The 23,667-nt window shown below is 40.4% G+C and overlaps 1 protein-coding gene across 1 annotated transcript in view; it reads left to right on the forward strand.

Moving 5' to 3' along the window:
* dcbld2 (discoidin, CUB and LCCL domain containing 2) overlaps positions 1 to 23,667 on the forward strand; it is a 124,607-nt gene that overhangs the window by 25,434 nt on the left and 75,506 nt on the right. Inside the window, exon 3 of the mRNA XM_072585428.1 lies at positions 1,759 to 1,896. Within this exon, the coding sequence (XP_072441529.1) occupies positions 1,759 to 1,896 (138 nt within the window). The remainder of the gene's footprint in view (positions 1 to 1,758; positions 1,897 to 23,667) is intronic.

The raw sequence follows: 23,667 nt of genomic DNA on the forward strand, positions 1-23,667 counted from the left end.
ATTTGCGGTTTGAGGGATGGAGGTGCACCCACAGTGCTGTGAGGAGGGGAGTTCCAGAATTTTGACCCTGAATCTGCAGGGTTCCAGTAGCAATGATGTAATCAAATAGGTTAACCAGCTAATTAAATTGAATGCACCTAGATAGCAAACTAAGGAATAATATGAACTAACAATCCATCAATTTTATTATATTTTATAGAGAGAAATGTAAACAATTGATGCATATACGTTCATGCTGCAACATCATAACTTTTTCATGTTTTAATATGAAAAGTTTTTGTCAGCATGGGGAAAGTTGACATGAGATGAGCATAAAATTAGTTTTCCAAGGCCAAAGAGGTTCAAAAGTAATGGTCATGACTTATAGCACTGTTGAAAAACAGTTACATCTCACTTAATAAGGCTTTTTGTTTGGAAAGGTGGGGGTGGGTTTAATAACCGCATTGCAGTCAGAAAAGATGATGGCCAGTGATCTGTAATTGTAACTTGTAGGCACCTCAACATCACGTGCTGTGAAGAAGTATGGAATCGCTTACAATCTCTTCTGTATTTCTGTGTTGAACCACATATGCAGGCGGCAGAGTTTGCTTTCCATTTTTGAAGAGTAATGATAGTGAATCGAGGCTGATGTTTTAGGAGTATTTGCTAAGAATATTTTGCTGCCTCTTGTATATACTGGCATCTGGTTAAATGTTCTCCTGGGAACTGGGTAGTACACTGCATCAGTACATTCTTCTTTGGAAGTAAAAAACTAGGTTTTGCTGTTAAACAAGAATCTGAATCCTAAATAATATTTTGTATGAAATCATGTAGTAATTTGAATTCAGCATTTCCAACAAACACTATGTGAGACATTTTTTGCCTGAAAAGAAATGTGATTGAGGAGATTTGAATTAAAAGTGGCAGACAAAGCATAATCTGACCTAAGCAGAGCTGTCATTGCCTCATTCTGCAGCGCTGGTTTAAGGCGATGAATGACCTTAACGTGACAAATGAGAGTTGAGTGTTTGAAAAGTTCCAAAGCATTTCAGCTGAGAATTTTTGATGGGACCTGTTCAATTTAGATTTCATCTTTTAAATGAAGCAAGCATGAGTAATGCAATTCACTGTGATGTGTCAAATAAACTCTGGAATCAGTGGTTTGCCTGTGTGGTGCAGAGTTGGTCACCAAAACGCAATTGATGCCTTATTTGGTCAGATCACTGCTTGATGTAGCACGACAGCATTCAGACTACTTTGTTCAGGTACAATTTTTACATATTGTCAAGCAGTTGATCTCAGCTGGGGCAGCAGTTAAAGCATTTCAATTGCACTAAACTATGGGATGTTACGTGTCGATCTGAATTTCTGATCTTAGTTGCTGCCCAGTGATCTCTCTTGGAAAAGTACTCTGCTTTCAAACACATTCTGTTTAATTTCAGAGGAGAGCTCAATACAATTGGCCAACTTTCTGCCAGAGATTACACTTTTAAAATGGCTACAGAAAGAAGTAAATTCCTCCTGAGAATGGAGGGAAAAATATTAAGATGGGATGGTTGATAATCTTTATAAATGATACTTGTGTTTTTAAATGACCCTTCTTGAAATGTTTAGCCTGAGCTCTAAATCTTATCTGTACAAGCTAACACAAAAGAATAGCCACATTAAGTTTCTAATCACTATAACAATAACTGATAAAACTGTTCTTTCATACATATTTTATGACACATAATCCAAATAATGTTTTAAAAGCTTATTAACGTTATGCTGCTTTTCCAGGTAAATATTGTGGACTTGGAATTCAGTGGGACAAGGTTATTGAGTCAGAAAGCAATGAAGCCACTGTTCAGTTCATGAGTGGAATTCACGTCTCTGGTCGAGGCTTCCTTGTATCGTACTCTACATCAAACCTATCAGGTGTTGTATGAGGGTTGCATGTTTCCATATGTTCTGTTTGCACAATTTCCAGGAAATTCATTCCCGTATTACCAGCGGAGTTCTGTGGACACGGCATTCCCAGCTCATGAGCATTTCAGTCAAGCAGCAGTTTGTTCAATTAATAAATTCTAAGAATGATGGGATTCTAAACTAGAAAGTTCACAATAACTTGTTTATCTTGATGTGCTTGTAATGTGATCTGCTGGCCCTGTGGCAGAGTAGGGTCTGAGGAGATAAACGAGAATTCTGTGCAACATGCTAGAGATTACATGAGAGCTACTAATAAGTGATGGTATTTTCAAATAAAAACCGCCTTCTTGGAACATGAAATCCAATCAGAAAATAAAGGCAAGTGGGACTTGCGGGTTAAGTGGGTTAAACGCACACATAGGAAGGGATAATTGTTTTATTGCAAATGTGTCTCAAAAGTGCTTTACCCAATTTATTTTTGACATGCATTATATTGTTACGTGGGCAAACACTATAGCTATTTTGTGCTAGCAAATAGTAGTGAGTGAACTAAATTACTAATTAGTTTGAGACCTTTTCTTTGCATTTTTTTGAGTGAGGATTGTTGGTCCGGACAATAAAAAAGAAGACAATAATTTAGTCTCTTGTCATAAATGTTGATATTCTATTCCTATTTTGTCTATTTTAAACCTGTTTAATTTAAACAGCAATATGTTTTTTTTTGGAACATTTCTAATAGAGCTTCTAATTTACTGCAGTCTTTATTCAAAGAGAGCAAATTCAAATTATATTGTTTACTGCTTCATGAAGGTTGGGCATCACTGCCTTGACTAACCTTTTATTGTCTGTCCTTCTTTGTTCGTGAGAAGATGCTGGTTAGTGACCTTCTTGAACCATGGCAAGTCCATGCGGGGTAGGGTTTTCTCACAATGCTGTTGAAAATGGGGTTCCAGGATTTTGACCCAACAACACACTAGGAATAATCTGTCCCATGTCGGGGTTGTGAAATTTACAAGCAGTCACATCTTCTGTCCTCTTCTACATAAGTGAGAAAGCTCAGGTTCTTTCAAACCCATATCAAAGGATGTACTCTGGAATATCTGGTTGTGCACTGCTGCCACATTGTGTTGGTGTGGAGGGAATGTATGTTTAAGGCCACAAATGGGGAGCCAATCAGTAGACTCCCTTTTTGTTCTGGATAGTGTTCAGTGTTGTTGGAGTTGTACTCATCCAGGCAAGTAGAGTTAGGTGGTGAGTTTTTTTATCCCCCAGTTCCCAGCCTGCTGTTTTAACTAAAGTATTTATGTGGCTGTCCAGTTCAGTTTCTGTTGAATGGTAACCCCTAGAATGTTGATAGTGGAGGATTCAATGAAGGTAATGCCATTGAATATCAAAACATTCTCTTTCATCAGAGATGGACAATGCCTGACATTTGTGTGATGAAAATATAACTTGCCACTAATCAAACCAAGCCTGAATGTTGTCAACATCTTACTGCATTTGGGCACGGATTGCACTTGCAGGCTGAAATGTAAAATAGCAGCTCAGTTTTTCCTTTGCTGTGGTATTTATATTCATGATTTGGAGGTGCCAGTGTTGAACTGGGGTGGACAATGTTTAAAAATCTCACCACACCAAGTTAAAGTCCGACTGGTTTATTTGGAAGCACTAGCTTTTGAAGCGCTGTTTCTTCATCAGGTGGTGAAGAAGCAGCTCCTTGAAAGCTCATGCTTTCAAACAAACCTATTGGACTATAACCTGGTGTTGTGATTTTGAACTTTATTTACATTCCTTAATATAGATAAATTGAACAGTCGAATTTATTTTGTGCCAAAAACAACATTGTCTTATCATGAATAAACTACTTTCTGCAAATTAACAGCCTTTCATGTGAAGAAATTATTCCTTTTGTTATATTCTGCTTGTTTATTTAGTTTCTAATTTTGGCCTTTAATAATACTGATTCTGAACACTCTGTCCACCAAATTTTGGCTTGGTGTTCACTAAAGAATGTAACTTTTTAAAAAAAAATGTTTTGAGATTTACATATGAAAGAACTGAAACCAACATGGTCATTCTAAAAGATGAGATTTAACAAACAATCCAGGTCTTTTTCAATATATCATTTCAGTTACATCACACTGTAAACTTTTGCAGTAAATTCTATGTCTTACAATCTTATTCTCCACAACCAGTTGATGAAGAACCATGCTCTGAAAGCTAGTGTTTCCAAATAAACCAGTCGGACTTTAACTTGGTGTGGTGAGATTTTTGTGTTGTGTGATTTTTATTTAACTTTGTACATCCCAGTCCCAACACCCGGCGTCTCCAACTTCTAACTCCCATTACTTCCCTCTAAGTTGTTACCTTCAAATGTGGAGTGATGGAATGGTACAGTTCTTTTCTCATTGATTGCAACAGAGCTTTTGAATTTAAAATGCATGTGTTTTCCAAATTGTTGTATACTCATCTGTTTATCTGCAGATGGTAAAGAACTAGCCAGACAGAATTTCTTGAGTTAAACAAACAAGGGATTCGCTTTAATGTGCTAAAAACCATTAAAAATATTAAAAAGGTGTAACTACATTCTGACTTCTGCAACTTGCTCGCAAACTTGCACTCTTCAACCAAACACGAAAATGTACAAATTACAGAGTAGAAGAGGTTAACTTTAGCTAATTAAATTTCAGTAATAAAACAAGACAAGAGTTTACTACTGTATTATTGTTTGTGACTATCTAAAGGTTTTGGTTTTCATTTAGCAAATTACACAGAAACACTGCTGTGGAAACTGAAGTGTTCTATTAGATATTCTCTGTCTGCCTGCAGTGACACGGAGATAGTTTTTGCAGCTAGTGTGATCTCCTCTCAAATCCCAATCTTGACAAAAGATTGTATTACATGACCTTTCTCCATGTTGGTTGTGTATTCAAATAAATCAAATATTCAATGTCTGCAGCTTATTTAGTCATTGTGATTTATAGCCAAGGTGATGATTTTATTTAAATGTGCCGTTTCCAACAGTTGAAATTCAGGCATTTGCCTCAATCACTTCTTCATAGTACGCAAAGTAGAATTTTTCACTTTTCTCGGGGATATGTTGTTACTGCTGAGATTTTCATACTTCATGAAATGGAATGTGGTTACTTTGTGATGCTAATTGACAGCTGCTTTTATGTGAGCCAGTGGCCCCTTGTTTATGAAATGCCCTTTTCTTTCAGTTGGAATTCCCTTTTTTTAGAAGTTCAATATGTGAATCCAGCAGATTAAACTAAAAATTAACATTTGTTACAGCACTTTTTTAGTTTTGTGTATTTCCCTGAGCAAATAGTGTGGAATAGTAAAACTGGTGAAAGAATGTAGTAGGAGTAATGCTGTAAGTGGGAGGAAAGGCAGGATTCAGAATCAATGTGTACTTAGCTTTTCCTAATCGATTATTGCATAAAGGATAATGTCCTTGGACTAAAATGTCATAAAGGTGGCTGTGCAGAGGCTAATGTTATCTACTGCAATTTGATTTATTTTTGCCCTTTCTAGATCCTTTTGTATGTTTCCTTTTCAAATAGGTACTCAGTTCCTAAGTAAATTATGCTATAATTAGTGCCTCAATAATCTTTTATGATTAAGCATTCCATGTTCTAACAGCCCTTTCTACTGTAACAAACAAATCACTTCTACCTTTAATCACCGAACAATAATCACTAATCTTTGTGTATTATCAACAATTTACCAACTACTGGAAACAACTTTCTGAAACATGGTTGTTTTGAAATCATTTCCTTTAGTCTTTCCTGTTCATATTACCTTCTCTATTCATGTCTGCAGCTTATTTAGCCATTGTGATTTCTATGGCTGTAAAATCCTTTCCAACAGAATCATATGCATTACCCTCAACAATGGCTCAACTCTAGCCTTGTGCAAATTCTATAGCTCTTCCTTGCTTCTATATTCAGTTTCTTATGTGTAAAGACTTGACTCCTACCTGTCTTTCATTTGGTCACTTCCTATCTATGTATTTATATCCATGGGTGTTCCTCCACCTAAGTTAGTAGTACTGTTCAGAGTATGTTTCCTCGCAACACTCTTTGAACTCATTGGCAACTATCCCCCTTTTGAGGATGGCGCCAATTCTGGGTTATGAGTTTCTGCTGTGGGTCTTCATGTGACCAAACATGTTGATGCTCAACAAAATTCTTTTGACTAAAATGCACTGCTCCACATGTTTCTGGGAAATGCAATTTATTCCATGCATTTGAAATTTCCACAGTCATTGAAGCTCCTGTGAAAGATTGGTGTAGAGCCTGTAAGAATACATTACACTATGTATTCGACAGCTTTTTAAAATGACACATTCTATTAGTGGAATGTGCAGTCTGAAATCTATGCTGGCATGCACATCTAGCTATCTTATCTATGTGCGTTAGTGAGTCAGTATCCTGGCAGACAAAGCATTTATTATAAAAAAAATTTAAATTTTACGAGAATGCTTGGCTTTTCTCTTGAGCCATTATCTGTCTTAACTTTCTGGATGATCCCAAAGATGTCCAGTCAGGAGTGTGTTCTGCACATTCCAGTCAGACACCTAGCATGATCGTGTATTTATTTACAAGAATAGAAGTGAGGCTAGTATCCTTGGAACACCACATACTGTTGACAAAGAGATACTGGGTAACAGTAGCTGATTTGAAAATTTTCAGTAGATTAAGTTGTACAACTTATTTCTCAAATGTGGATGCTTGCTGTATTTTTTTTAATAAATGCAGAAGGCATTTTGTATATGTCAGAAAATTCTTTTCTAGAGAGTTGGGGAAAGCGACTCAATTCAGAACTCCACTATTTGAATTCCATTGTGTTTTCTCATTCTTAGACCTACTGTTATTCAAGTAGTAACTCGCCACAGTGGATTACTACTTTTAAATTCTATTGACTGGATTATCTACAACTCAGGCAATAAAAACTCACCGAGGAAGTAAAATCTATTGAAGACAGATTGCACAGTATGTGTGCTTGAAGACATGAGTGTACTTGTGGTGCACCACATCCTTACATGTATCTGCTCAGTTATGCTGTAACTGTAGCCACAATTACATGCTGTGTTGGACTGAACTGTAGCTGCGTTGATCCAGCTGGTCTTGCTTCGTTCGAGCCTGTTCCCCTTCACCCCGGTATCCAGTTGCCTCATCAGCAAGCTCCAAATGTCATTAGGTCACAAGCTACATATCAGCACTTGGAGATTCAATCCACTGAAAGAAAACATTGACCTATTATTAGCGTTGTACCACAGTGTGACAAAATGCTGTCAGAATCTTTTTCAGCTAACTTGGAAGTGGAACCCTTTGGTATGGCAAGCTCGATAATCCACCATCCTTCTGATCTTCAAACCTAGCGTTTGAAAATAAAACCAAATAGCAATTGGTCATTGGCCTGCAGGCCAGTGAGAACTTCAAAATCCAATTTAAGGTTTAGACATCACACCTTTTAAGATTTAAAGAGACTTTAGAGAGAATTGTTAGATCAAAAGTATTTTAAATTACTTGAAAATGTTTCATATTATATCATACTCCACTGTGGGTGCATGATTAAATTAGAGATAGAAAACATCACACTTTTCTTTGTTCTCGCCAGTTTTCTTTATTTCTCAATTTGGTATTGGTGTTTTATATTGAAAGTCTTTTCTGCAATCAATAGGCTACAGTAGTTTTCAGAAGATAGGATTAAGGTTCATTAAAATGTGTCAATGTTTGCACAGGGTACTTGCACAGACAGGTACTCTGGGCAGATAATTTAAAGATTCATCCTCCCAACTGCAGTGTTCTTTTCCTGAAGGCTTTGTCACTGGATAATACGCTGCTGTTTGCTTATTTGGTTCTTGGAAGAAGCATCAGTTCGGTGTAGTTTCACTGACATTTGAACTCTCATGTCTTATGATTATTGGATCCACATTCTAATGTTATGACCCAAATACACAAATATTTTTGTTACACTAGTTTGCAGTGTAGTATATATCTTTATTGTGCGATGTCCCTCCTCCTCTGAAGCTTTTGCTTCTTACCGGCCCTCTGTACCCTTCCCAAGTTACCAATTTTGCACTAGCAAGCCTGTGTATACATTATTTCAAAGGTAGATATCCTTTAGGGCTAACCCTGAACAAATTTTCCCTTTGTCATAATTTTATGTGCAAAGCCAAAAAATAAGTAATTGGCCTAAAATTCAAAAGGCCATCTCTTACCATATCTTTTTTAACACTCCTTACAACTTTGTTTCATAGAACATAGAAAAATACAGCGCAGTACAGGCTCTTTGGCCCTTGATGTTGTGCCGATCCAAGCTCGCCTAACCTACACTAGCCCACTATCCTCCATATGTGTATCCAATGCCCCATTAAATGCCCATAAAGAGGGAGAGTCCACCACTGCTACTGACAGGGCATTCCATGAACTCATGACTTGCTGAGTAAAGAATCTACCCCTAACATCTGTCCTATACCTACCACCCCTTAGCTTTAAAGCTATGCCCTCTCTTAATAGCTGACTCCATACATGGAAAAAGGTTCTCATGGTCAACCCTATCTAAACCCCTAATCATCTTGTACACCTCTATCAAGTCACCCCTAAACCTTTTTTCCAATAAAAACAGCCCCAAGTGCCTCAGCCTTTCCTCATACAATCTTCCTACCATACCAGGCAACATCCTGATAAACCTCCTCTGCACCCGTTCCAGTGCCTCCACATCCTTCCTATAGTATGGCGACCAAAACTGCACGCAATACTCCAGATGCGACCGCACCAGAGTCTTATACAACTACAACATGACCTCAGGACTCCGGAACTCAATTCCTCTACCAATAAAAGCCAGTACACTATATGCCTTCTTCACAGTACTATTTACCTGGGTGGCAACTTTTCAGAGATCTGTGTACATGGACACCAAGATCCCTCTGCTCATCCACACTATCAAGTATCCGACCATTAGCCCAGTACCCCATCTTCTTGTTACTCTTACTCTTACCAAAGTGAATCACCTCACACTTAGCTACATTGAACTCCATTTGCCACCTTTCTGGCCAGCTCTGCAGCTTATCTATATCCCGCTGTAACCTGCCACATCCTTCCTCACTGTCAACAACTCCACTGACTTTTGTATCATCCGCAAACTTGCTCACCCAACCTTCTAGCCCCTCCTCCAGGTCATTTATAAAAATGACAAACAGCAATGGTCCCAAAACATATCCTTGCGGAACACCGCTAGTAACTGCACTCCAAGATGAACCTTTACCATCAACTACTACCCTCTGTCTTCTTCCAGCCAGCCAATTCCTAATCCAAACCTCCAACTCCCCCTCAATGCCATACCTCTGTATTTTCTGCAGTAGCCTACCATGGGGAACCTTATCAAACGCCTTACTAAAATCCATATACACCACATCTACCACTTTACCCTCGTCCACCTCCTTCGTCACCTTCTCAAAGAATTCAATAAGGTTTGTGAGGCACGACCTGCCCTTCACAAAACCTTGCTGACTATCCTTGATCACATTATTCCTATCCAGATGTTCATAAATCCTATCCCTTACAATTCTTTCTAAGACTTTGCCCACAACAGAAGTGAGACTCACCGGCCTATAGTTACTAGGGTTATCCCTACTCCCCTTCTTGAACAAGGGGACCACATTTGCTATCCTCCAGTCTTCTGGCACTATTCCCGTAGACAACGACGACATAAAAATCAAGGCCAATGGCTCTGCAATCTCCTCCGTTGCTTCTCAGAGAATCCTAGGATAAATGCCATCAGGCCCAGGGGACTTATCTATTTTCACCCTTTCCAGAATTTCCAACACCTTTTCCCTACAAACCTCAAAGCCATCTATTCTAATTAATTGTGACTCAATATTCACATCGGCAACAATGTCCTGTTCCTGAGTGAATACTGACGAAAAGTATTCATTCAGTGTCCCCCCAATCTCTTCAGCCTCCACACGCAATTTCCCACTACTATCCTTGACTGGACCTATTCCTACCCTAGTCATTCTTTTATTCCTGACATATCTATAGGAAGCCTTTGGGTTTTCCCTAATCCTACCAACCAAGGACTTTTCATGTCCCCTCCTTGCTGCTCTTAGCTCTCTCTTTAGATTCTTCCTGGCTACCTTATAACTCTCAATCGCCCCAATTGAATCTTCACGCCTCATCTTTACATAGGCTGCCCTCTTCCCTTTAACAAGGGATTCCAATTCCTTATTAAACCATGGCTCCCTCACACGACCCTTTCCTCCCTGCCTGACAGGTACATACTTTATCAAGGACACTCAATAGTTGCTCCTTGAACAAGCTCCACATATCGATTGCACCCTTCCCTTGAAGCCTACTTTTCCAAGCCACGCATCCTAAGTCATGCCTCACCGCATCATAATTTCCCTGCCCCCAGCTATAACTCTTGCCTGCAATGCACACTTATCCCTCTCCATCACTAGAGTAAAAGTCAACAAATTGTGGTCACTGTCTCCAAAGTGCTCACTTAACTCCAATTCTAACACCTGGCCTGGTTCGTTACCCAGAACCAAATCCAGTATGGCCTCACCTCTTGTTGGCCTGTCTACATATTGTGTCGGGAAACCCTCCTGCACACATTGGACAAACACCGACCCATCTAACGTACTCTAGCTATAGTTTTCCCAGTCAATATCTGGAAAGTTGAAGTCCCCCATAACGACCACCCTATTACTTTCACTCTTCTCCTGAATTATCCTCACAATCCTTTCTTCTACGTCACTAGGACTATTAGGAGGTCTGTAGAAAACTCCTAACAGGGTGACCTCACCTTTTGTATTTCTAACCTCAGCCCAAACTACCTCAGATGGCGAGTCTTCATCCATCGTCCTTTCCACCGCTGTAATACTATCTTTGACAAGCAATGCCACACCTCCCCCTCTTTTACCTCCACCTCTGACCCTACTAAAACATTTAAACCCTGGAACCTGCAACAGCCAATCCTGTCCCTGTTCTACCCATGTCTCCGTAATAGCCACAACATCAAAATCCCAGGTACCAACCCACGCTGCAAGTTCACCTACCTTATTTCGTATACTTCTAGCATTGAAGTATACACACTTCAAGCCACCTTCCTGTTTACAGGCACCCTCCTTTGAGATTGATGCCATATTCCTAACCTCCCTACACTCCAGGTCCTGCACCCTAAAGCTACAGTCTAGATTCCCATGCCCCTGCAGAGTTAGTTTAAACCCCCACCCCAAAGAGCACTAGCAAACATCCCCCCCCCCCCCCCCAAGGATACTGGTGCCCTTCAGGTTCAGGTGTAGACCATCCTGTTTATAGAGGTCCCACCTTCCCCAGAAAGAACCCCAGTTATCCAGATACCGGAATCCCTCCCTCCTGCACCATCCCTGTAGCCACGCATTTAACTGCTCTCTCTCCCTATTCCTCGACTCTCTATCACGTGGCACAGGTAACAAACCAGAGACAACAACTCTGTTTGTTCTAACTCTGAGCTTCCAACCTAGCTCCCTGAAAGCCTGCCTAACATCCTCATCCCTCTTCCTACCTATGTTGTTGGTGCCAATGTGGACCACGACTTTGGGCTGCTCCCCCTCCCCCTTAAGGACCCAGAAAACCCGATCAGAGACATCACGTACCCTTGCACCTGGGAGGCAACATACCAAACGTGAGTCTCTCTCGCCCCACAAAACCGCATATCTGTGCCCCGAACTATCGAGTCCCCAAGTACTATTGCTCTGCTCTTCTCCACCCTTCCCTTCTGCGTGCCTTTATAAGAAAAAACTTACCCAGATAAGCTTGCGCTACACCAGCTTCCGGGTCTGTTCCGCACTTTTGTAAAAAAAAAACTTTCAAATTTAAACCGTTAAACAAACGTCACAGAGCCTTGATTTGACTGGGGAGAATTCTTTTCCTCCAAATTACTAACTGCTTCAGTTTCAATCCATTTGTGGTCCTTCACATTTTATTTTTACAATTTACAATATTTCTGCAGCTATCATTGTGATCAAAAGATCACTTTGCACATCTTTTAGATTAGATTCCCTACAGTGTGGAAACAGGCCCTTCGGCCCAACAAGTCCACACCGACCTTCTGAAGAGTAACCCACCCAGACCTATTTCCCTCTGACTAATGCACCTAACACTATGGACAATTTAGAATGGCCAATTCACCTGATCTGCACATTTTTGGACTGTGGGAGGAAACCAGAGCACCTGGAGGAAACCCACACCGACACTGGGAGAATGTGCAAACTCTACACAGACCCTCGCCCGAAGCTGGAATCGAACCTGGATTGTCACTGGAAAAGCTTTTATAGTTTTCCAACCAATGTACCTTCAAAATTTTGTTTTCTGGTAGGCTGCCATTTAAGTAGGCGGGCCCTTAAGTTTTCTGCAGCATAACTTGAAGCAGCCAACTTGTTTATAGCCTGCGCAGTGCTTTGGAGTCACCTGGATTTGCTAATTTTAATTCCGCTTTGGAGGAACATTTGTCCCAACACCGTCATTCTGTCTGCTGTGCTTGTCATCGGTGTTCCCTGAAACCTACCGGGGGCAGAGACTGAAACGTCCGTAACACACAATCTGTGTACTAATTCTTTGCACCACATCAAAGTTAATGTCTCTCACGTAGTTGTGCCAAAACTATCCAACACTCCACACTTAACTTTCCTCTCCAAGATAATACAGAGCTCCGGTTTTTCAAGTAAAACGTCTCCTTAAATTCCTAAGCTCACCTCCACAGCAAATGTGAGGGGCTTATGAGATTTTTGGAACTAAATTCAAACCATCTACCTGTTCCTTAAGTTCCCAGTATATGCCAAGTCAAATCTCATCTTCCACTCTGCTCCCTTTTGCCTGAACCCATGTCTTTCACAGGCTTCTCTTGTTAGTTGATGTAATGTTGTTTACGGGACTCCTTCTTTGACTCTATTCTGACCAACTTGCTGATCACTAAACATTTGGCCTCCATCACAACTAGCATTGAGAATGGTTCCCTGTTCTCCCGTCTTCTCTAATACCCTGTCACCAACCCCTTCTCCAAAACCCATTTCTGACCACTTCTTCCTTGCCACGGTTCTTGAGCATGTTATCACTTCTTAAATCCATGCCTGTCTTTCCCATCACTCCATGCTTAGGTACGTACTCCTCCCAAAGCAAAAAATAGCTGCTAACATGTTACAAATACTTTCCTCTGTGTCTTTGACCATGTTGCACACTTAAGAGATTGAAGAAGGGCCGATAATGGTTAGTATTTAGAAGAATGAGAGAGCATCTTGTTCAAACATACCAAGGCTCGATGAAGTATATACAGGAAAGATGTTTTCCTTGGCTGGGAGTAGGGGACACCGTTTCAGAATAAGGTTTATGCCATTAGTACTGTGATGAGAGAGAGTTTGTTCATGCGGGAGAGTAGTGAATCTTTGGAATTCTCAACCCCAGAAAGATGTGGAAGCTCAGTCATTGAATATGTTCAACATAGATCCAGTAGAAGTAAAGGTACTAATGATAATAGGGATATAGACTAGTGTGGGGAACTGAGGTAGAAATATCAGCTATGATCTAGAACGGAGGTCAGTGGCTGAATGGCCTACTTCTAATGTATCCCTATCCCTCCATAGCCTCTTGATATTTCTGATACCTCCCAAATGATTGCCCACACAATCGAGCTCCTCTTTATTTTCCCTCCTTTGTCTAATGGATTTGTTTATTGCTGTGCTGCTCGTTCTTCTCCCAGCCCTTGAATTAAGTCATTTCTTCTCCTCCCAGACTCTTAGGGATAGCTGTTTGTGCTCTAATTGCAATGTGTTCAGCTGTACTGTCGTAAACTCCACAGGGATTGCTGTAGCTCTAAATTGTGTAACTCTGTTCAGCTGTTGCTGAAGAAACAGCTGGACTTCACTCCCAACCAAATGTCTTTTTTATTGTCTTTTAGTGTCTCACTTTAATTCGATTCTTTGTGCTGCTGCTTCTGCTGTGTTGCTTAGTCTTATCTTATGTTGGGTAAACAAGGTTGACAGGAATATGAGACTCTGCCAGTTTCTTGTTTTATGTAAAGCCCAAAGTGAGTATCAAAACAGCTGCCGTTGGGAAAGAGAATCACCCCAGAAGATTTGTGCATTATTTTTCAACAGTTAACTGCCCCCGTGCTGCCCATTATGATACCCAATTGGTCTAAAATATTCTTCTGTTAATGGTCAGTTCGTACCACATCATCTTCCTGTGCAGCGGAACTGTCAGGCGGAGCTTGTCTGTAAATAACTATCAGTGAATTATAAGAAATCGTGTGACTTCTCAAACTTGTATAAAAGAAGGATTTCAGATGAAGTAGTTGATAAGTCATGGGTGTGTGCAATGCTTTGTCCAGCAGGTTGAGAAATGATTACTCAAAACTTCAACTTTGACATTAATATTTTAACAGTTTAATATTGTCCCATTTTTATTTGCATCAGCACCTATTAAAGCATTTTTTGAACATATTTTGTTCATGTAGTGTTCTCTTTTCAACCCTGAATTGAGTTGTAATTAGAAATAAGGGATTATAATTAAAGCCAAACTGGTCTCAGTGGATATTTAAGATTTTGCCACTCAAATATTTTCGGTTCTTTTATTTCAGGGTATCAGAAACATTCTGGGTTTGTCAGAGTCTATGAAGTTAAAAGCTAATTTAACATTTCAGCATGCACACCTTGTTAGAAAACTGTACTGTTTAGTCAGAGAACCAAATTCCTGTTCACTTTTAAGGTTATGATCACAGCTAACGTTTCCAAGAAAACTGAAGAATGGTACATGTAATTGAATTTTCTTCCCCAAATTTCAAAATACTGTAGAGCCATCAGATTCATTGTCTCCAATTTCATTGTCGAATAGTTTTGCTGATCTGGTTTAGTTAGGGGCCCTAGTGTTTAGCACTCCGCTGAATGTTTCTTCAAAAGTTGGCATTGAAATTAAAGGCACAAAATTAATTGAGGGTTGGGGTTTCCCCACAACCTGACATTATTCCTGATGAAGGGCTTATGCCCGATTTCCCGTGCTCCTTGAACGCTGCCTGACCGGCTGTGCTTTTCCAGCACCACACACTCGACTCTGATCTCCAGCATCTGCAATCCTCACTTTCTCTTACCTGACATTATGGCATGTCTGGCAAAATTTGACACTGGGTTCTGTTTTTAATTCAGTTCTTGAGTACCTTATTTAATAGAACATTTTTAATTCTGAATCCGTTAATGACAATTCTATTTAAAATGGGCTAAACCTATAATATTTGTTAAGTGTATATGTGTGTCCAGGGGAGCCTTGATTATCCGAACGAGGTGGGCGGGCACTATTTTGTTCAGATAATCGATCATTCAGTTATCAATTAAATGCCTTTTCTCTGGGGCTTAGAGTTTTCAAAGTCTGCTCTCTGTTCAGGAGACTGCAGCAGCGCACAACGCTCGAAGCCCCCCGCCCCCAGATCCCATCCAACACCGCTCCCCGCCCCCAACCCCATCCAGCACTGCCCCTCCCCGCCCCCCTGCTCCCAACCTTGTCCAACACCAGCTCCTGATCCTGCCCAACAATGCCCCACAACCCCACCACTGCCCCCAACCCCGCCCTCCGCTCCCAACCCCGTACCAACACCGCCTGTCCTCCTGCCCTCTGCCCCAGTTCACCAATGCCCCCTCTCCTGCTGCTGCTGCTGCCGCCTTTGTGGGGTAAGTCTCCAAATAGCGCGTGCACACTCACAACTTTTCACTGCAACTTTTTGACAGATTCCACATTTGCCCTGTACAGGACAATGTTGGAAAGATTATCTGGGGAAGGAGGGGTGCTTAGGCTACACCCCTGTGTGGAATTCCAGGGAAAGTGAGGGGAGAGAAAGAGGGCAGAAGGTCAGTCATTTGGAGATGGTGCCTGTTAAATCACTGTAAACAAAATACGCAATCACTGTTGGAAACACGTCTTTGATGTAACGTTTCTATCGGGACCTCGAGATCTCCTTCGGATAATCTGATTTTCAGATAATTGGTATTCGGATAATCGAGGTTCCTCTGTATTATATGTGATAATATATATTATGCCTTAATTCTTTTGAGTTAAATTTTTAAAATTGTATCTGATAACTACATTTCCAAATCATTTCCCAGTTTCATTGACACTTTTTCTTCCTTCTTAATTTGATGAGCCCAAGATATTGTCACAGCACGATCTGGAAACAATCCAGGATGTTTCTCATTATATTTCTGTTTCGTTTATTTCCACTGGTTGTTCCATTACCCTTAGAGAGCCAATATTCTTAAACCTGCCAGATCATTTCCCGAAATAAAATCAATTCCATCAGAGGAATTTGTTTCGCTCCTCTCGCTACTACAGTTACTCTATAGCTCACAGTTACTCTGTATAATGAGACTAGTTTGTAACTTTCATGTATACCATCAAGTAATGTTTGCTGCTTCATTAAACCTTCTGAAAAACTAATAGTAGCATCAATGACTGAGTTGCTCCAGTGTGTCTCAGTATTTTATATTGATTGACTTACTTGATTCAAAGCATTTGGATACACCTCTTATTTTGGGTGGCACAGTGGCTCAGTGGTTAGCTAAATTGCCTATAGGGTTCAGGGATGTGTAGATTAGGGGAATGGGTCTGGGTGGGATATTCTTCGGAGGGTCAATGTGGACTTGTTGGGCTGAAGAACCCCTACAGTGTGGAAACAGGTTCTATGATTTTAAATACTCAAATCTACAGCAGTCTGATTCTCCTTGACAATCTTCAGAAAATAATTTTCATGATTGGCCTTCCTTAGTATATTCTAAGGAAGCATTATTCTTTTTGTATTATCATTTTACAAAACTACAGTTTTAGTACCTAGATCCTTTTCTGCTCCCTCCTTTTTCAGAATATTCCTGAGACTGTCCATCTACTGCGATCAGTCTCCCATTTAACCGCTAGCAATTGACTGTGGTATGTCCGGTGTTATGACAGTGGAAGCATGTAAATTTATTTCTGTCACTTTTTTTTGGTTCCAGCCTTTTTTAAAATTATTTTGATTTATTTGTTTTCTAGACTTATATTCTTCTTTGCTCTAAGCTGGTCCGTGGGCAACTCATGTCCTCTAATTTCCTGATCACTTTGGAATTGATGGTTTTGTTTTAAAATTCTATCTCACTTTGTTTGTCTTTCTCCTCTAAATCCAGTTTCTTATCACTGATTGTATTTTGGTTCATTTCAGTTGGGATCCCCATCATAGACTCATAGAGATACACGGCAGTGAAACAGACCTTTTCAGGCCAACTCGTCCTTGCTGACCAGATATCCTACATAAATCTGGTCCCATTTTCCAACATTTAGCCCACATCCCTCTAAACCCTTCCTATTCATATACCCATCCAGATGCCTTTTAAATGTTGTAATTGTACCTGTCTCCACCACTTCCTCTGGCAGCTTATTCCATTCACACACTATCCTCTGCATGAATAAGTTGTCCCTTATGTCCCTTGTAAATTTTTCACCTTTTACCTTAAACCAATGTTTTGGACTCCCCTCAATCTAGGGAAAAGACCTTGTCTACTTACTTATCCTATCCATGCCCCTCCAGAGATCATAAAGTCACCCCATAGCCTCTGACGTTCCAGGGAAAACAGCCTCTGCCTATTCAGGCTCTCCCTCTAGCTCACATCCTCCAATCCTGGCAACATCGTTGTAAATCTTTTCTGCGCCCTTTCAAGTTTCACAACATCCTTCCTATAGCAGGGAGACGTGAATTGAATGCAGTTGAACCAAAAGTGGCCTAAACAATGTCCTGTACAGCCACAACATGACCTCCCAACTCTTATGCTCAACACACTGGCTAATAAAGGCAAGCATACCAAATGCCTTTTTCACTATCTTGGACTCCACTTTCAAGGCATTCCATCTAAGTTACATAGCTGTGCACCTACACTGAGGATCCACTCACTGCAGTCAGTGTGCTGATGCTATTTGTAGCATTGACATCTGATTCTGGAAGTTGTGGCCATGCACTGACCTTCGAGATCCATGCAATAGAAGAAAAAAGTTTTCTTCCAGTTCTAAGTGTTGCATAATCACTAGAAGCATCCCTCCCTTATGAGACTCTGCTTTTACTTCTACCTTCAATTTATCTTCTAACTTTCTTAGTTTAGCTTTTGTCAGCGATTTCAAATAATTCACTGTTATATCTTCCAATTCCAGAAAACCCTTATCAACTTTGAAAGTCATCTTAAAATTCTGTGGAATGAACTTCACCACAATTTAGTTATTTTATGTCCAGACCCACTAAGTAACTGCTGCCTTAAAAAGAAAATGCACATCCTTCTTAAATGCAGTGAATTCAAATCCCACCACGAGCCCCAGTGTTTATAATCCCAACTGATATTATTACTGGACAAGTCAGATCACAGACTGAAATCTGGCATCATCAGTTTTATTTTTGTCAAAACAAAGCGGTCTTGAAGTGAAACACAAATATGCAATGTTACAGAAAGAATAAGGAACAAGTTTATTAGCAAAAAAATTCAGATTAAATAGAACAAATCCAAACTATTTACATATAACACACCTTTACAGATTTAAAAGCCTGGTAAAATACACTTCCATTAATCACAGAGGGACTAATTTCCAGGACTTGTGCTAGAAACTTCTCTTTCAGATCTGTAGGGCTTAATATAGCTGTGGCTTTAATTCTCCAGCTTGAAAATCAAATAGCCTCTTCCTGGGACATTCCTATAACAGAGCTGAGACTGTCTCCGCATTGTATCTAAACACTTGTGGTCTGGAACGTACAAGTTAAATGGCTTACACTGACGTAACCAATTTCTTAACAGCTCTCAACCATTTCCTTTCTTCAGAAGCAGCTGGTTTAGACATCTAGCTGCAGCCAGAGCTTCTGCAGAACTGGCAAACTGAATCCCAAAAGCTGCATACTTTTCGCTTGCCATTGTACTCGTGTGTTCCTATACTTGAGTACACGTGACAATAAAATTTAATTCTAAGTTCTAATTCTAAATTTACCCAGCTATGAATGTTTTCCCTAATCAAAAGAAAAAGAACAAAGCTCTGATCTAAGCTGAAAGCCTAGTGTACAGCTGTTTACTTTGTTTCCTCAAAATATTCCAATGAAATATAAACCCAATCACACAACAGGAACACTTTCGCATTTAAAAAAAACAACATGGCTGCAAAAATATCTACAAGTTAATCATTAAATCCTTTAGATAAATCACACACCTTGGATCACACGGTCACCTTTTTTTTCCCAAAAATCAACAATGGTCTGACATTTATGTGAAAAGATAGAGTGGGAGGGAAGTGTGAAGATGTGGAACATCAGTGGATTGTGCCAGTGGATGCAGATTGCCTAGTGGAATTGGCAGGAACCCAGCTGCTGGGTTTCTTGAGGTTTGGGAAAAATGACCCGCAGCTGTTCATTCCAAATGGCTGCTAAAAGCTGACACAAACTGCCTCATTAGTCTATTGTAATAAGTGATCATGTTTTTAAAAGTGTATTGGGCATAGGGTTTTCATTCTTTTATAGTTTAACTATCCCAGTTTCTGTTTACCTTCCTTAGGAGTAGGACACTGGTGTTAAATTGCAATCCATGATACCATTGGCAGGTACTCAAACAATCACTGAAATATTGCAAACGTGTAATGGTTTTGTCTAATCCTATCTTGCATGTAATGGTCACATGACATTTGGTTCCATCTCTATCTCATACATTGAGGTTATTTTGACATTGTGCAATAATGGAAAGTGGGTTAAAGCAAATTGGCTAGCTGTTTCACATCTCTCCTGACTTTTATTTTCATGCACAGTAATGAGTGATACAAAACAGACCGCCAATCTGCTGCTCATCTTTCACAATAAGACACAATCAAATCAACCCCCATTTTCTTCAGTGCTTGATGATTGTGGTTAGTTGCATGCTATTTGAATCTGAAAATGTTATTTCTTAGCTGGTGCTGAATTCCTCAAATTATTTGCAATCACTGTGCTTGACTCAAGTATGCCTATTTATTGACCATAAACTTTTAATTTGCTTTCAAACATTTCGCTTGCTTGTTTTTGTTTAAATATTGTCTTCCATCAGGATGCCAGATTCCTGAGTTTGGTAGAAGGAATAGAGAGGGTGCTACATAATTAGTTACCCAGTTCTGAAGAACATACGTGAACAGTTCTGGGTTTGTGGGTGAAGATCTTTGAAGGTGGTAGACAAATTAAGAAAGCCTTTTAACAATAAATCGTGATATTCAGTATAAAAGCTGAGAAGTTATCTTGAACCCATAAAAAATGTTATAGCCTACTTGAGAAAGTGCATTGATTCTCACACCTCTGGACTGGCCACAAAGGTTTATGATTTATTCAAAGCCCATAAAGTCTTGAATTTACCTGTCTATTGGAAGCAAATTAACCAATAACTCTGACCAGGTCCCTATACTTAATAAGAACTGTAGTTTACTAAAAAATAAGCACATTCTAATCAAAGTAAACAGCTACAAACTATCAACACATGGCTCAACTAGTTAAAATTCTAATTACTTCCTCCCCCCCCCCCCCCCCCCCCCCCCAAAACCTTTGCACACATCCAAAAGTAATTGGATTAATGGGTGGAGGAGAAGAAACTAAAAAAACACAATTCAATAGCACAAGTCCATGAAGTCCATTGAAACATTTCTTCTGACTTTCCGTCCTTAAGTCTGCTTTCTCCAAGTTCTTTCGCATCCTTCACAAGAGGCATATAGTGATGGTAGGAGAAAGTGAGGACTGCAGATGCTGGAGATCAGAGCTGAAAACGTGTCGCTGGAAAAGCGCAGCATGTCAGGCAGCATCCAAGGAGCAGGAGAATCGATGTTTCGGGCATAAGCCCTTCTTCAGGAATCCTGAAGGGCTCATGCCCAAAACGCCGATTCTCCTGCTCCTTGGATGCTGCCTGACCTGCTGCACTTTTCCAGCAACACATTTTCAGCATATAGCGATGGTAGACCAACTACAAAATCTTTTAGTCACTGGTTAAAGGCAGTTGCTTACAGCAATTGGTGGGGGGAAATACTGGCTTTCCTCAGGCTTCCAATATTTTACTGCAGAGGAAGAGAGAGAGAAAGAGAGAGAGAGAAAATACCTTTTGCCCTTCCTGCAACATTCTCCACGTACTGTCCACAGCCTCAAGCTGTATAGCTCCTCAGCAACTAGTCACACTTGTCATCAAACTTTGGTTTGTCAAATGAAGAAAAGTCATGGATATCAATCAGTTCAATCTCTCTGTGCACACATGTCTGGTACTGTGCCATTTAAAAGCATCTCCCCACACTGCTTAATCAAAGCAGCAATGCAAACACCTTGTACAACGAGTTTCAGTAACACATTTTAAAATCATTCTTTTTCCATTTTAGTCCACACTGTCAAAACAAAAAATGATAGGATATAGTCTTTACAAAAGCTCTGTCTCTGCCACAACTAGTGTATTGAGTCTTGTTTTAGTTTCAGCCTTTAGGAAGGGTACAGCAGAGATTTAGGCTGAAGTGGAGATTAGAGTCCAGATTAGACTGGTGATTATTCCTGATGAAGGGCTTTTGCCTAAAATGTTGATTTTCCTGCTCCTCGGATGCTGCCTGACCTGCTGTGCTTTGCCAGCACCACTCTGATCCTGCAGCAGAGATTTGTCAATGGTTCTTGCAATTCCGGGGTTTGGGCTAGGCTACAAGATTGGAGGAACTGGTGTTCTCCTTGGAGCAGCAAGAGGATAATGATAGATTTAGTTAAGGTGAACAAAAAACAGCTGTTTCCATTTGCCGATTGTACAAGGACGAGGGAGGATTTGAGCAAGAGATAACAGATGGGATATGAGGAAGAACACTTTTAATGCAGAGAATTATCTGAATGCACAGCCTATGAGAATGATGATCTATGATTTTGTAAGAAATTTGCATTGGTGTTTGTAAGAAATGAAATTGCAGGGATAGAGCAGAAGGATAGAAGTGGTAACAGTGAGTAGGTGTCACTGGCTGGGCCAGCACCTATTGCACTTCCTGAATTGTCCCTTAATTAAATGGCTTGCTAGGGTCATTTTGAGGGGTAGTTGAGAGTCGGCTATTGTGAGGCTAAAGTCACATGAAAAAGAAGGAAGCCTATGTAAGGTATAGACAGGTTAGATCGAGTGAATCCTTAGAGTATAAAGGCAGTAGGAGTATACATAAGAGGGAAATCAGGAGGGCAAAAAGGGGACATGAGGTGACTTTGGCAAATAGAATTAAGGAGAATCCAAAGGGTTTTTTTACAAGTACATTAAGGACAAAAAGGTAACTAGGGAGAGAAAAGGGCCCCTCAAAGATCAGCAAGGTGGCCTTTGTGTGGAGCCGCAGAAAATGGGGGACATATGTAACGAGTATTTTGCATCAGTATTTACTGTGGAAAAGGACATGGAAGATCTAGATTGTGGGGAAATAGCTGGTGACATCTTGCAAAATGTCCATATAACAGAGGAGGAAGTGTGGGATGTCTTGAAATGCATAAAGGTGTATAAATCCCCAGGACCTGATCAGGTGTACCCTAGAACTTTGTGGGAAGATAGGGAAATGATTACTGGGCCTCTTGCTGAGATTTTTTGCGTCATTGATAGTCACAGGTGAGGTGCTAGAAGACTGGAGGCTGGCTGGCGTGCCACTGTTTAAGAAGGGTGGTAAGGACAAGCCAGGGAACTATAGGGAACTATCCTGTCCTGAGGTACAAGATGTACTTGTATTTGGAAAGGCAAGGACTGATTAGGGATAGTCAACATGGCTTTGCACGTGGGAAATCATGTCTCACAAACTTGATTGAGTTTTTTGAAGAAGTAACAAAGAGGATAGATGAGGGCAGGGTGGTAGATGTGATCTATATGGACTTGGCGTTCAACAAAGTTCCCCATGGGAGACTGGTGAGCAAGGTTAGATATCATGGAATACAGGGAGAACTAGCCATTTAGATACAGAACTGGCTCAAAGGTAGAAGTCTAAGGGTGGTGGTGGAGGGTTGTTTTTCAGACTGGAGGCCTGTGACCAGTGGAGTGCCACAAGGACTGGTGCTGGGTCCACTACTTTTCATCATTTATATAAATGATTTGGATGTGAGCATAAGAGGTATACTTAGCAAGTTGGTAAATGACACCAAAATTGGAGGTGTAGTGGACAGCGAAGAAGGTTACCTCAGATTACAACAAAATCTTGATCAGATGGGCCAGTGGGCTGAGAAGTGGCAGATGGAGTTTAATTCAGATAAATGCGAGGTGCTGCATTTTGGGAAAACATATCTTAGCAGGACATATACACTTAATGGTAATGAAAGTGTTGCTGAACAAAGAGACCTTGGAGTGAAGGTCCATAGCTCCTTGAAAGTGGAGTCGCAGGTAGATAGGATAGTGAAGAAGGCGTTTGGTATGCTTTCCTTTATTGGTCAGAGTATTGAGTACAGGAGTTGGGAGGTCATGTTGCATCTGTTCAGGACATTGGTTAGGCCATGGTTGGAACATTGGGTGCAATTCTGGTCTCCTTCCTATCGGAAAGATGTTGTGAAACTTGAAAGGGTTCAGAAAAGATTTACAAGGATGTTGCCAGGGTTGGAGGATTTGAGATATAGGGAGAGGTTGAACAGGCTGGGGCTGTTTTCCCTGGAGTGTCAGAGGCTGAGAGGTGACCTTATAGAGGTTTATAAAATTATGAAGGGCATGGATAGGATAAATAGACAAAGTCTTTTCCCTGGGTTGGGGGAGTCCAGAACTAGAGGACATAGGTT

Source organism: Chiloscyllium punctatum, chromosome 15 (genome assembly GCF_047496795.1).
Source record: "Chiloscyllium punctatum isolate Juve2018m chromosome 15, sChiPun1.3, whole genome shotgun sequence".
In the NCBI taxonomy this organism is placed as follows: domain Eukaryota; kingdom Metazoa; phylum Chordata; class Chondrichthyes; order Orectolobiformes; family Hemiscylliidae; genus Chiloscyllium; species Chiloscyllium punctatum.